Here is a 15612-nt window from a genome sequence, read left to right on the forward strand (position 1 = left end):
CTCTGTGTTGAGTCTTTAGCCTCGGGCACAACAGAGATGGACTTCGCAACATACGGAACTACATTCTGTCACTTGACTGCAATTGCTATAATTTTCTCATTATAGAAAAATTAAAGGATAATCAGTCTTTGCCCTCAGCCAAATCATAAAACTAGTTTCAGTTCTAAGCTGAAGCCAAAGAAGAAATATTCAGTGATGGAGCAGAAGATTCAAGAAATCCATTAGAAGGTAAAACCAGACAGGGACAAAAAGACACGAAGACCTCACCGTTTTTCCAACATTTTATTTAAATATGAACAAGAAGGAAAAACACATAAGCAAATCAGAGGTGATCAGGAGACATTTAGACAAATGCTAAGTTTCCTTCCAAAAATACACGTTTCTACTAATGTCACTTGTAACATCATCACCTTAAAAAGTTTGAAGACTAAACCGATTACAACTGATGGAATCAAATCCATTCGCACTGCTACTTGTTGCTTAAGAAAAAAAACTGCAGTACAACTGCAAGTTTCCCCTTCACACTGAAAACTATTTTACTGTACAACCAGCCTGAATGTAGTAATTACAATGAGCTACAAAAATAAAAATAGCTTTGCAGGAGAAGGATGGTCAAATAAAACTGAATTAACTTTCACCAAATCTTGTATAACGGCTGCAAATGCAGAATGAAAACACGGGGAGAGGCAGCTTGAAAGGTGGGATGAAAAATTACTGCTGTTCTCCATCCGCCAAAGTCACCTTTGAACGAGAGTTGTTCCAAAATCTATCAAACATTCTGTCCACTCCTTGATTATTCAGGTAGATATGAAAATACCTCTGCAAATCAGTGTGCTTCCCCACTTCTGCAAGACCTCTGTGTATGTGTGTGATCGTTTGACTGCTCTCTCTATGAGTCATCATCGCCATTTACACTGTCCCCATCGTCCTCTCCTTCCTCCTGCTCTCCCTCCTCTTCATCATCGTCATCCTCCCTTCGACTTTTCACCTGGGAGACATAACGCTAGAGTGAGTTTTGCTGCATGAAATCAAGGAAGCCAGCCCCATATGCAGACACGCAACTTAACGGTTAAGGAACCAAAGAGCCCAGAAGGTGGCAGAAGTGCTCTTGCCTTTATACCCTCACATAAGGTACTGATCCTGAGCTGCTGCAATAAATTTGAGGGCAAATACAGCAAACGAGTACAACATCAACAAACCAGTGCCACACTGGACACCGCAATCCTTTTGCGTTCAAAGAAAGCCTCGTTACGGCTGATGATCAGCATTTTTATTTGCATTTTCATTTTCTTCATTATAGCCCTTTGCTGCCCAGTACCCTTCCCTCACCTCCTCCTCCAGCAGGTCGCCCTCCTCCTCCTCAGAGTCGTTCAGCTCCTGACTCTCCCTCTCTCTCTCCCTCTTTCCGCCATCATCCTTCTTACTGCTGGAGCTGCTTGAGTGCTGCAGTGTTGACAGCTCGCCCATGTCAACCTTTCCACTCTTCCCTTCTGCCCACCGATACAACAGTGTTACAAACATGGTTACAAGGTACTCATTTCGCCTTTTCGAGGTGCAACGCAACACTGACACAAAGGTCCAAGTCTGTGTCTCACCTAACTTCTTGCTATGGTCCTTCTCCATGCGCTCCAAGCTCTCCAGCAAGTAGTCCACCTTGTGTTTGATTTGGGTCAGCTCCTTCTTAATGGTCTGCAGATCATCTGCTTTCACTGGGGGCAGAACGAAGAAATAGCAGGTGGGTCGTTCATTCAAATGTTGGATTCCCCACAGCCAAGGAAACACACTTTGGCTAAGGGATGTCAGAAGTGAAAAGAAGCACGTTCTGACAAGCCCCTGCATGAAACACAGTGATTACTGACTTGTGCGAGAGGAGGTCCGCTGGCTGCTCTTCGACGAGGAAGAGGAGAAGCTGGTCTTGGTGCGGCGGCTGATCCCCCCACTCATGCTGATCCGTGGGCGTTTGGAAGGGATCACTGCACGAGAAAGGGGCGGCGGGGGCGGTGGGGGCACTCGTGATGGGTACGAATACATCCTGAGGGGGTGAGCACACACCTCAGAATACAGCAGACACACCTGGCCAGTGAAGTGGCCAGTGAAGTGTATAACGCTCAAATAATAAATGTATTTAAGTTTTGACACTTTTTTAGTGTCACGCTGGTTACGCGCCACTTGACTCACCGGTCATAGTAGTCTCTGTGGAAGTCATAGTCCAGGTCATAGGAGGAACTGCTGTGGACAAATATGGTAAAGCAGCATGTGAGCAAATGGAGGGGAACGGCAAGACAGGGGCAGGGGAAAAGTTACCAGGGTACTGGACCAACCTGTACATGTCTGCCGCTGAACGTTTGGCTGACTTTGCCCTGTGTGGCTTGGGCTCACCTGCCAAATTGATGTCTGGGAAAGAGAAATTTTGAATATAGCTGGGTTACACACACACACACACACACACACACACACACACACACACACACACACACACACACACACACACACACATTCCATCCCTTGTGAATGCAGACACAGCCGGGCAGAATCCTTACCAAGGACCTGTCCGACAACCATGCGGCCATCCTCGCTGGCCACTGCAGCTCGCGCATTCCGCTCATTGGCATACTGGACGAAGGCGAAGCCCTTGTGCACAGAGCAGCCCACGATCTTGCCATACTTGCTGAAGATGGCCTCCACGTCAGCCTTGGTCACCAGGAGCGTGTTCAGGTTTCCGATGAAAACCCGTGAATTGATCGAGCGCGGGTCTGTCTTGTTGGTCACGTTGCTCGCCATGAGGCTGCTGCTGGCGGGGGTTGGGGTGGTAAGAGGAGCAGAAGACGGGCAGAAACATAGTTGCATGAGTACAAGAAGTCGCTGGGACGGACAGTGGTAGGAGTTTCACACCCAGACCCAGAGATGTTCCTGAGAGCACAGTGAAGAGCAGCAGAGGTGCAGGGTGACCATCAGGAAGGGTGTGTTTCTGTACTGACACTTTGGCGAGCGACTGACAAGACAGCAGTATGTGTGCTGGACACCGGACACCTCCTCTTAGACCAAGTGTTAATGAGCAGCAAGGTTATAGCAGTGTGGCCGCCTTCTGCGCCAACGCACTTTTTGACCCTAAAGCTACAATGTCTTAAATGGTGCTTGCATTTTTTTCTCTAGACATTAGGGTTGGCTGGCATGGTTGTGCAGTAAGTAGCACTGCTGCTTCATAGCACCTAGGTGGAGCCAGAGAATGTGGGCTCGACCCCCGCAGTTTGTGTGGGTTTCCTCTGGGTACTCCTGTTTCCAACCACAGTGCAAAGACATGTTGTTCAGGTAGACTAGTAATGCTAAACTGCTCTTAAGATACCTTAAAATTCACTGCTGCCCCCTCAGGGGTGGTTGAAAACTGATAAAATCAGAGCGCATTAGAAGCAAACTGCTGCAATGATTTACTGTATGAACAGACTATTCCAGCCTGCCACTGAAACCAGTGGTTCCCCTACACACTTTCTTACCAGAGGTAAACCATGAAGGGCACTTACTTTTCAGGACACCATAAGGACAACTTTGGCATCTGGTAGTGTGTGGAATATTTCAGATGTCACACTATTAGTTGTACTAACTAATCAGAGTGGGTCGGAAAACGACTGGAAAGCCCTACACAGACCCTGGTAAAGATGAGCTTAAACAGGAGCACTACTTGAATATATAAATGTATGCAACTACATTAATGGTAAAGGCATATTGATATGAGGCACTCAATTTGTGCTCCTTTGTCACCAACTATTTTAATTATTCATATTCTTTGACATTTAAAAGTCTGTGAAAAAGATGTTTAAATGAGAGGGGAATTAAAACGACTAAGACAACGAAAGGCAGTAGACATTAGTGTTTGACCTGTGGTACAGGGGGGCTTTGAGTTCAGTAACATACTAACATAGTGAGAGCTCAGTGGTAAAAGTTCTGAGATAGAGACGTTTTACCAATATAGTTACCTTAATGTTGCTACTACCATGCAGTTGTGTGCATGCATGACATGCAAATATTTACTTGTGTGCCTGTATTTCTTTACGTACCATGTGTGCTCCTGGGTACCTGGTGGCAGTGAATAGCACTGCTGTATCCCAGCCCCGATCAGTTTGAGGGGAGGGGGAAGAAGAAAAAATTTAAAAAAAAAAAAAAAAACCCCTTCAGCACCAACTCAGTCTGTGTGCGGTTTGCGTGTTCCATGTTCACGAGCTTCCTTCCCCAGTCTGAACATATGTTTGGTACTGTGGCAGTCAGTAAGATTTCCCATGAGGTTTTGTTTATATATGCAGTAATGGACTGCCTATTGATTTATGGGTTAGTATTTACCTTTATATTACTGTAAATTTTTTTTAAAAAAAATATACACAATATACTGTAGTACTATATACCTACCATTCATATAATTACCTTAAATTTTTTATGTGTTACATGTAAAACTGATGAGTACACATACACTTGTGATGTCACTAACGGGTGGGTTAACTCCAACTTGCATAAATTTCAACTCAGGGAACCCTTATGCAAGTTGGAAACTGTATATGGAAACACACTTCCATGTTACACAGCGACAAGGCACATTAGCTGCATTTTTTCTACATCAGGCCTAGAACCTGATCAAGTTTTTATGTCTCAACCCTCAGAACTTTTCTCCTGTACTCTAAGCAAATAAAGGGAAGATTTTAACACCTGGCAGCCATCAAACCGCCTGCCTCTTTTTCCCACATGTGCTTACAGAACCCAGCAGAGAAATAAAAGTGAAAAGTCAAGGTCATGATCTGACCTTGAACCTTCACACAAACCCAGAGGGAGAGAACTGCTCAACATTTTGTCCGTACATAACTAGCCAAGTTATGTTTCTGGCTTGTCAGGTAGGAGAACATATTGTTCTATGAGATCTTTATTGCACTGGCAAGCCGAAGAAACGCCCGTTCAAAAGAAGTGAGAGAATAAACACAAAGGGCTTTCAACTTTGGGTGAAAACACTGATTAGAACATGGTACAGATCTCATCAGTCTTCACTCTTCTCCATGACACCAACAAAAGTTAGCAAATTTGACTAATTCACATCTGAGTGAGTACTGTACTGCTCTTCTTCATACCAATTATTTAAGCCTTTGTTGTTGCTTACTTCAAGTTTACAGTTCATCTACACATGACTGGACCTCCGCCAACTACATATTGCATGGACCTTTCAGTCCAGTTCACCACAGTATTTTTTTTTTTTTATTACATGTTCCAGAATTTTCCCAAGGGGAGGAAAAAAGGCAAAGTGGAACATGTTATTTTTAAAAAAAAAAAAAAAAAAAAAAAAAACTTTTATTTCAATATTTGAACTAATTCCCTTGCATAAAACTTTTAATATGAATATTTTATTATATTGGCAGATTAGGTAAGGAAATGAAAATGCTGTGCCATCATCCAACACAGCATCGCAATCAGTAATTTTTCTCTTTATTGGCTGAAGTGAAACCCAAATTGTTTATGTTTTACAAATATTAATCTGATTTTCAAGAATACAGCTCTTACATGACAAATATTTCAATAAAAATGCACAATTGTAGAGAATAATCATTACATCATAAATATATAATAAATGTAAATACATCATTGACATATTAGAATGACCAGCACCCCTCCATTAGTCCGGTCATGCACAGATGAACTGTATTGAGCATCACCTCTAAGGGCTGTTTTGGCAGTTGTGAAGGAACAAAGTGAGCCTACATAAACAAAACTGCTGCTTCAGTGTTTTACACGAGAAGCTTTAAGACCACTGACCATTTGAGAGTCAATTCTGTGTCTGTGTTCGGCAAAGTCCCTACATGTGGCACTGATTTTGCAATTCACCATTTGTTGAGAACACAGAAACTGAAACACTTTTTTGCATTTCTTTAGTTTCAGTTGTTCACACCAACCTCTGTTGAATAACCACAAAAATTCAAGAACACTTGGGATGAAGTGGAAAATTCTTTTCACAGAAATGAGTTCACTTTTGAACGAGGAGTGTCTGATGTGTATTGTCTCTGGATGACTCATCCAGCTCTGCCCTCTGATGTTGAGGAGCAGAAATACAACTACTGAGTGCATTTTATCACCATCATGAAATAAACATTCAAAAGGGGAAAGGGGTGTGTCAGCTCAGCATTACGCTCCTTAAGAATGCTTTAAAACACACCTTAAACACAATCACCTTTGTACAAGAACAAATCCATAACAATGTTCACAATGGCTAAAACATCATTGCAAATATTTGTTGACATCCTTATACAAATATGAACTCCATACAGTTAATTGCTATGTGCATGTCAGTCATCTGTGGCAAGAGAGACACACACAGATATATGACCTTTTCTTAGTGGATTATGGGATTTATTCCTCTCAACTTTTATGATTATTTGGGTGTCTGTAGGTCTATGAAACAAGGAAAATACAGTTCTCCATGTGTTATTTTGCCTGGTGAAGCCTGCAGTTGATAAAATGAAAAGCAGGCAGCTCACAGCACTTACACTGGGGAAAGACCCTTGTCCATTTCTCCCTTGCAAATAGGCACAGATGTCCTGCTTCCAAGGGTAGATGCAAGCATTAAGCTACTGGCCACTGCTGAACTGGGGAAAACAGGCAAATGAAAATTAAACAAATCCCTCTATGCGTTCAATAAATACATTTCTCCAGATTCATTGGAAGCTTTATCTGCGTGTGCTTTCCCTGAGACTCTTTATAAGTATGTTATTTAGTTGATAACCAGGATTAAAACATAAAAATTAGTATCACAGCTATTATCAAGGTAAGCATCAAGAGCACTGGATAGCTGAGATACTGCTTTAGTGTCACTCGGCTCTTACAAACATGGTTACCTCACAGGCACAGATTTCTAGAGTCTCACTATGTCTCACTGATGTCATTCATAGGGTGGTGTTGTGCAACTCCAACTCATTACTCCATCTTAGATTATCATACAGTAATTTTTTCACTGTTATTCCACTAAAGAGAATTTTGATTAAGTTATTAGGGATCTAAACTGCAACCATTTTTTAAACAATGGCCACCAAAATGTTTGTTTTGAGACTAGAGGCTATGGGGCTGTCCTGCAACTACCATGTTTGTTTATATTACAACCAAGATGACCATGTGACTGGCTGGAATGTCATTTGCAGTACAGTCTTATTTATAACATTGGCATTGAATTAATAAAGTGTTGATTGACCAACAAAATTCCTAATTTACTTCATTGCTTTCTTAAGACTGGTTTATACCTGGATCGATGTGCATTCAGAAACAACTGAGGGGACATAAATAGCAGCTTGGAGGTTAACAGGTAAAAATTAAGATCTAACATGGAAGAAGTAAAAAAAAAAAGAGCTTTGCAGTAAACAGCCAAGAGATCACTTAAAATGCAAGTTAACAAACGTGCAGATAAACAATGTATTTCTTAAAGAATACCACAGCAATGTGTGTAGGCAAACGTTTGTCACAGAAACCTATCTCTTCAAACATGCATCTTAAACAGCAGTTCACCTGTTTATCACTGGTTCATATCAGAAATTTGCCGCATCTCAAAATTTGCTCTTTTCCCTTACTTTATTTAACAATGATTGGAAGGAAAGAAAAAAAAAAAAAAAAAAAAAACAGATTAAGATGTTGACTTGGAGCATGTTTCCACTTTATTTAATAAGACAAATACACTAAATAAGTAAACATGCAAATAAAAATACTGAAGGACCTCTACGACCAAATATGCAGTCCTTCAAGAGATGTATGTATTCCAAGTGATTAAGTAGCCAGAAAGAATTCTTCTGATACCTGTTTGGTGAACAAGTGCACAATAAATAAAGAAAATATTTACACATTTTCCCTAGAAAGTGTCCAAATTTGTCAAAAATAAAGCCAAACAGCTCCAATATTTTGCTATTTTGGCTATTTCGTTTAAGGAAACATTTTCTGATGTATGGTATGAAATTTAAATAACTGAATATAAATTTAAATTAAAAAGTTCACAAACCAAATTGTATTGCAAGTAAAACCCACACATTTGTGTCTTTCCAATATGTTCCAAAATTGGACAGGTGCAAAATTTGACAGGTAAAATGTATCTATCCTGTGGACAACCAAACACAAAAAATGGTCAAGCCCTGAAAATTAAATAAGCTTCAGACTGTATGAATCTCATGGGGTATGATTGTACAGCCCCACCCTGGCCTTGATGTGCTGGGGACAAATTTCTAACCAATCAAACGAAGCATCCAGGTTTGTACAGCGAAATGTAAATTGAGCTGAATTGGCTAAAGAACCCTACATTACATGAAACTGAACTTGCACCAGTTTTCTCAAGGGAACAAATTCTACACACTCTGGTTACTGATTTCACATTTACATATCAGACTAATGTCTTCAAACTGCAAACAGGGACACCTGCTTAAGAGGTACTTTCTATGATGCATACTATCAGTTTAAAAAAAAAAAAAAAAAACTTCCTGAATTTGTGGCCTTTAAACAATACAGCTCAGAGAGGTCACTTAAATCAACAGTATATTTAATTCACCATAGTGTTAAGTAGGGTGTGAGGGAAAAGTCAAAGTACATAATAACCTGCAATGTGCCATGTGATCATGCCAAGTTAAAAGAAAATGAGCATTAGGATCAGGTATTAATTCCACCCAGAAATGTAAAATATACCAGTTCATTGCAGCAAAGAAGGATTAAAAACATACAGTACTGCCACTGACCCATTTCAATGCAGTACCAACCTATTAAATTCAAAACTAAAATGTTTAAAGTATAAAATAATTTTTAATGTTTTGAAACTGTATACTGAGGGGCAAGAAATTTAAAAAAAATTGGCTCACTCTGTAGACTCAATATGAACTACTATTCTGATATGAGTCGAGGTAATTTCAAAATAGAACTTACGGGTCTTCGCTGATCAAAAAAGGTGCAGCAAAAACTGAAAAAATGAAAAGGGGAAACAAAAACTGAATTAGAAAGGGATGGCAACAGTGAGGTAACCCCAAGGGAAAACTAAAGGAAACTGGGGGCAGCCTACAACAGTGACGTTTCATAATGCATGTGCACAAAATATACATAAAACATTAATAGCTCCACATATAAAGAAGTAATGAAAAGCACATCTCAAAAAAAAAAAAAAAAACAACTCATACTTTTATTAATGCAATTCAAGGTAAACTACATCTGACGTAGGTGGGTGAAAAATATGCCACAAAAAGGCTAAAGCTACAGACTTACACCAAGGGATGTATATTGACATACAACACCCACAAAACAGTTTGCCCATACAATACACTTAATAAAGTTCTGTAAGACTGCACCTATTCAATAACAATGTACTGAGAAGTTACAGTGCCCCAATACATACATAAAGCCTGTTTAACTCAGCACATTCCCATCACATCAGCAATGGCCTCGCTAAGGATGCCTGAATAAAGATCCCTGGGAAGTCCAATGTAAAAAACAAGCACAGGTATAAAAAGAACACAAAATAACATTTTAGCCTTAACAATGCCTGGTTGCCTGTATACGTTAATCAGAGAAAAATAACCATTCCCTGCTAGTGTAGTTGCCACTGATGGCCCGCTTGAGAAAACTCCCGCCAACACTAACCACGTGACCCGGCGTGACCACGCGAGAACTGGTGGATGCAGGACACGAGCGCTTACGGGAGCACCAGCCAAGCCTTTTCAGTTAAAACACACAGGGCGAATTCTTTATCGCAACTAAGAAACTTATACAGTCTACAAAAGAAAAATAACTCATTAGCGATACTTCTCATGTTAAAAGGAGCATGATTCGAGTAACGTCTCATATATTAATATAATTAGTCTATCTTATCGCCCATGGGCCATGATGATGATACACACAAAAACGAAAGTTTGACGCAAAAATATTATTAATGGTGCACATTCTTTGTATGCTAAAATACAACTCAATCGCTCGGGTAAACGTAAAAAAAGCCATGTTTAAAATTCCGAAGCCCGCAACAACATTCAAAAATATTCCATGGAAAGTATATTCAGTCCATTTTACGTAAAATTACAACCAGTCTTCCTTGAGTTTGTTAAAAATGTTCTACATTTGCAAACAGCATGCTAATCAAATTCCAAAAATTCGACTTAGTTACAAAAATTGAAAAAAAAAACAAAACGAGTTAGGCCAGCTCATTAGCATCATCAGCTAGCCGTCAGTACTGCTTCACAAAATGTACGCCACATCAACCACAGTCTACCCGATTGATTTAAAAAAAAAAAAAAGCATTGAAAAATAAAAAAAAAAAATCCAAAAGATACTAAAAAGAAAAATAAAAATCCCAAAACAAAATACTCACCAACAATTTAAAGTTCAAAATGATTAAAATTCTGCAGTTTCAACAGATTATAACTGTTTCCCTCTCGTATCCAGTGGATACACTAACAACCACGTTAAACGCCTCAGCTCATGAAATGGCGGCGAGTACATACAGCAAGGCGAAAGGATTTTCTAAACTCCGCCTCCAGACTTTTGCGTGGGCATCTATTGGTTGCTTTTGCTGCGACGAGAATCGGTTCCCGTATTTCATTTGTCATTTTATTTCGTAACTCACCCCCAACTAAGACCTTGTGTGCAGTGGGTCAACGTGACAACCAAAGTGACGCAACGATGAACAATCCTAGGTGGTTAATCATTGGTTGGAAGCACGTAAGCGACAGTGCCGTCGACGTCGACGTCGACTCATGGCAACCGCTCGCGTGTTTTTCGTCGTTCGGGAGAGAATGGAAAAGAGGAGGTGCCTTATGAAACCTTTTTTGTTGCATTCCTTCGTGTTATAAGAAAGCCAATCAAACACGGGGAGCACATGCAAAATCCATACAGACAGAGCTGACTTCGAACCCGGAAACAAAACCACAGATGAGAAGTTCTGTTTATTTACTTTTTAAACTATTAAACAATATAAAAACTAGCCAGGGAGAACTAAACACACACAGCATGCCATACATACATACATAAAATAACAAGACAGCCATACATACATACATAAAATAACAAGACACTCCAATAACCAACCTATCACATCAAAAACCTTAAAAATATTACAGTAATTTACAGTTTAATGGCCTTCTTATTACACTTTTCAATGGTCTTTACAGAGGCCTACTGTTTAAATTTGAGAAAAACAGAAAATGTAGGTTTTTTATTAGCAAATTTGGACCTGTGTAGATAATATTTCCCAAAGACGACTAATAAATTCATTATATATGCCTGTTTCTCTATGCCTCTATCAGAATTTAAGAATCCGGACAGTACATATTCATAAAGCAAAATCCTTACACAGTTTATCAATAATGAATTTAGAGACATCTTTCCGTAACTTTTTGGTGTAATAACAGTGGCAGAAAAGCTGAGGAACAGTCTCGAGGTGTTTTAGAAAAAGAACAATTTACATCCATCCTACTTGAATTTTCTGAGAAAATGCCTTACAAGGTAGAATTTATGTACAATCTTAAAAGAGATTTCCTTAACCTAGTTTAAGTATTTGTGAGTCAGAAGCCAAACTTTCCCCCATGGGACATTGTTAATAAAGGTACTCCAATAAGCAGAAACATAAGATAAGGTGTCAACCTCATTCTGAAACTAAGGGCGAACCACAGTGTTATTTCTGAAAGAACGTGAAAAACACATCCTTCCTCAAAGGGTATCAACCGGATTCACCATAGAGACAACGGGAGGGTAAGAGAGCTCTTTAAGTGGAGTCACAGATCCATTAGGAACAGCTTTCTTTGTGACAGGAAACCTGAAATATGACACAAATTTACTGTAGCTCATAAGATCTCCTTGCATGATCATCAGCTGGCCCATCAGAAAGATATTATTATCAAACCAACTATTTTCAAACATACTATTACCCCTATATAAGACCATTGTTCCAAATATAGTACCAATGTGGAGAAAAACTGTACTTGTAAATTAGCTTCTATGCCAAAAGAGCCCAGGGGATGCAATGGCACAGTGGGTTGGACTGGGTCCTGCTCTGTGGTGGGTCTGGGGTTCGGGTCCTGCTTGGGGTGCCTTGCGACAGATTGGCATCCTGTCCTGGGTGTGTCCCCTCCCCCTCCAGCCTTACACCCTGTGTTGCTGGGTTAGGCTCTGGCTCCCCGTGACCCCAAATGGGACTAGTGGTTCAGACAGCGTGTGTGTGTGTGTGTGTGTGCCAACAGAGCCTGTTTGTGAATGACTAACAGGTAACTTTCCTATATTGTAATTATGGAATGAGAGACCACTGATTTAATCATAAGAAAAATTTAGGAATGAATTTCCAGATGGAGGCATAATTTTTCAGAAATTGTTTTAACCGGGGGGGTGCAGTGGGTTGGACCGGATCCTGCTCTCCGGTGGGTCTGGGATTCAAGTCCTGCTTGGGGTGCCTTGCGACGGACTAGCGTCCCATCCTGGGTGTGTCCCCTCCCCCTCCAGCCTTACGCCCTGTGTTGCCAGGTTAGGCTCTGGCTCCCCGTGACCCCGTATGGGACAAGCGGTTCAGAAAGTGTGTGTGTGTGTTTTAACCAGTTCATTTTAAGAGTCAGATTCAAGGTAGAAAAGTCTAAGAATTCAAGCCCACCATTCTTATATGAGTTAATAACCACATACTTTCTGTACTTGGTTTTTCCACAACGTATGTTAGCCTGGAAATCCCTTCTGCTTTGGAGAGAAGGACATACTTTTTAAAGACAGGTCCCCTTTGTAACCAAATATTGAATTTGTTTTTTGCTTTATCAGTCATAGGGTTGAAGTGTAGAATAATTCTGTCCAGTGGATCCTTGGTTGTCTGGATTCCTAAATTATTAATTTTCTCTTTAACAGGGATGCCATTAATTGATGTTACAGGACAATTCTTTAAAGCAATCAGCTCACATTTGTTAAGGTTAAGACACAGACCTGAAGCTTTTTTGTCATTTATTGTTATTGTTACAAAGTGAGGGGTGCAGTGGCGCAGTGGGTTGGACCACAGTCCTGCTCTCTGGTGGGTCTGGGGTTTGAGTCTCGCTGGGGGTGCCTTGTGATGGACTAGCATCCTGTCCTGGGTGTGTCCCCTCCCCCTCTGGCCTTATGCCCTGTGTTACCAGGTAGGCTCTGGTTCCCCGCGACCCTCTATGGGACAAGCGGTTCTTAAAATGTGTGTGTTATTGTTACGGGCATTATTTATTGTTTTTTGTGCAGTACACTCTATTGCTTTTGTCCACAGTCTGTGGAGAAGCACTCAAGCAAGAATTTCATAGTACTTTGTACACAGCACTTGTACTTATGACAATAAAGCTTGAACTTGAACTAGAAAACACCTCAATTAACTCAACAGCTGATTGTTTCTGTGAAAAAAATAAAGTTGTATCATCTGCTAACTGGCATAATAATACTTCTTCCAGCAATAGAAATACCTTCCAAACTATTTATAAAACACAAAAGACTTGAGCAACAAGGAGGAAGAGGTATACAGAAACTGGGCAATCCTACCTTTTTTGAGACAGAACCTTTGGGTAGAGCTATTATCATTTGCACTGAGGGTTTTTACTGTGTTACAGAAGAAACTCCCAAAACCAAAACATTGTAAACAATAAAAATAAGATGTTGCTCAACAGTATCAAATGCCTTGTACAAATCCAGAAGCAGTATAAAGATATCATCCAGAAAAAAACTCAGAATAATCAAGGAGGTCTGTTATATTATTGAAAATTATTTATTTATTTATTATGTTACTAATAAATCCAGATTTTCCTCAATAACAATATAAAACTTGCTTAAATCTTCTGGCAAACAGAAAAAAAATCTTATAATCTTTGTTATGTAAACTAACTAGTCTCCAATATCAATAAAGAGCAAGTCTTTTTTTGTCTTAGGTATTACACAAATTACCCCTTTCGCCATACCAGTGGGAAGTGCAGTTTGAGCAATGCTCTCTGAATAAACTTCAGACAAAAAGGGTGTCATTAACTCAGGAAAGAGCTTATAAATTTCAGCAGTGGTCTCATCATTCCCCGGTGACTTATTTTTAAGGCATTTAATGGCATGTATAATTTCTGCTATAGTAATTGGAGAGTTGGACATTAGTTTTTCATCCTCGCGAACTGAATTTAGGTTGCTGAGATATTTAGAGAAGGCTGCCATGTCATCATCAATAAACTTAGATTTGTACAATGTGGAGTTGAGGGTTATAACACAAGTTGGAAATTTCCTCTAGACCATTGGTAATACTTCAATCAATGAAGAATAGAAATAAACTTCGCTTGTGACTTCTCAAGTTTAAAGAAATATGCAGACATTTGCTCCCCATGCTCCACCACTTCTGTCTATAACCTTATGAAACCTCCCTCTGCTCTTGTTCTGTACGTCATCTAATTTGCTTTGTAGCTTGGTTAACCTTAACCTTTTCTCTTCTGATAAACTCCCTGGTGGTAAACTGGAAAGGATTGTGATCTCTGTAATAACCATCTCCTCGAAAATATGTCTAGATTTGGCCAGAGAGCTGGCCTATTTTCTTAAATATTTGCCAGTTTCAAACTTCAATAGCTCACAGTTGCAACTAAACATACTATCCATCTGGGCTTTTGCCCAGTAATAAGTGATCAACCTCTTCACCTTCAATCTTACAGATTCGTGTTTAAGTGGAGAGCTGTTCAACTTCCAGTAAACTTCCAGCACCTCTACTGTAAGTTCTTCCAGAAAAAAAAAGTTTATACCACTAAAGACAGCTTTGTGGTCAGTCAACGGTGTTGTCAAAATATTAACTACAAACCCCATTTCCAGCAAAGTTGGGACATTTTCTAAGAATGCAACAAAAACTAAACATTGTAATCTGTTCGTTCACTTGAACCTTTATTTAACAGACAAAAGGACAAAGAAAAGATTTTCAGTGTTTTCACTGATGAACGTAATTCTGTTTGTTAAATATAAACAAATTTAGAAATTGATGTCTGCAACACACTCAAAGAAAGTTGGGACAGAGGCATGTTTACCACTGGGTCACATCACCTTTTCTTTTAATTACACTTTGTAATGGTTTGGGAACTGAAGAAATCAATTGTTGCAGTTTTTCAAGTGAAATTTTTGCCCATTTTTGCTGTATGCAAGACTTGAGCTGCTCCACACTTCGCGGTCGCTGTTGTCTGATTCTCCTCTTCATAATGCGCCATACATTTTCAATAGGAGACAGATCTGGACTGCAGGCAGGCCAGTCAAGCACATGCACTCTATGCCTCTGAAGCCACGCTGTTGTAATTTGTGCAGAATGAGACCTGGCATCGTCCTGCTGAAATAGATATAGCATTTGTGGGAAAAGACGTTGTCTTGACAGCAGCATATGTCTCTCCAAAATTCCAACATAAGCCTCTGCATCAATGGTATCTTCACATATATGCAGATCACCCATGCCATGGGCACTGATGCACCCCCATACCATCACAGAGGCTGGTTTTTGCACTTTTCTTTGGTAACAGTCTGGATGGTCTTTTTCATCTTTGGCATGTAGAATCCGATGTCTATTTTTCCCAAAAACAAGCTGAAACATAGACTTGTCTGACCACAGAACACAGAACGTTTCCACTGTCTTTTGGTCCATCTCAGATGACT

General features: G+C 40.0%; 1 protein-coding gene across 8 annotated transcripts; it reads right to left on the reverse strand.

Annotated features, from left to right (window-relative positions):
• Positions 1-267: 267 nt before the first annotated feature.
• On the reverse strand, positions 268-10471 carry LOC108937877 (heterogeneous nuclear ribonucleoprotein C). Of its 8 annotated transcripts, none has more exons than XM_018758084.2 (10): positions 10343-10471; positions 8914-8947; positions 6513-6611; positions 2541-2788; positions 2322-2394; positions 2179-2229; positions 1860-2032; positions 1596-1709; positions 1330-1490; positions 268-988 (listed from the first exon to the last, which is right to left on the reverse strand). In XM_018758084.2, the coding sequence occupies exons 3-10, from the start codon at positions 6587-6589 to the stop codon at positions 890-892; spliced, it is 996 nt and encodes a 331-aa protein (XP_018613600.1). In that variant the 5' UTR covers positions 6590-6611; positions 8914-8947; positions 10343-10471; the 3' UTR covers positions 268-889. The 8 variants fall into 8 exon arrangements, with proteins under 8 accessions (XP_018613600.1, XP_018613598.1, XP_018613599.1 ...); XM_018758082.2 differs by having other exon boundaries at positions 2541-2791; XM_018758083.2 differs by lacking the exon at positions 8914-8947 and having other exon boundaries at positions 2541-2791.
• Positions 10472-15612: the final 5141 nt, after the last annotated feature.

This window comes from Scleropages formosus, chromosome 1 (genome assembly GCF_900964775.1).
Source record: "Scleropages formosus chromosome 1, fSclFor1.1, whole genome shotgun sequence".
NCBI lineage: Eukaryota > Metazoa > Chordata > Actinopteri > Osteoglossiformes > Osteoglossidae > Scleropages > Scleropages formosus.

Coding starts and splice junctions, on each gene's coding strand:
- LOC108937877 (XM_018758079.2), bottom strand. CDS start 9,086: ATGTATATTTTGTGCACATGCATTATGAAACGTCACTGTTGTAGGCTG. Junction 2,395..2,540: donor GGTTGTCGGACAGGTCCTTG/GTAAGGATTCTG, acceptor TCTCTTTCCCAG/ACATCAATTTGGCAGGTGAG. Junction 2,230..2,321: donor TCAGCGGCAGACATGTACAG/GTTGGTCCAGTA, acceptor ATTTGTCCACAG/CAGTTCCTCCTATGACCTGG.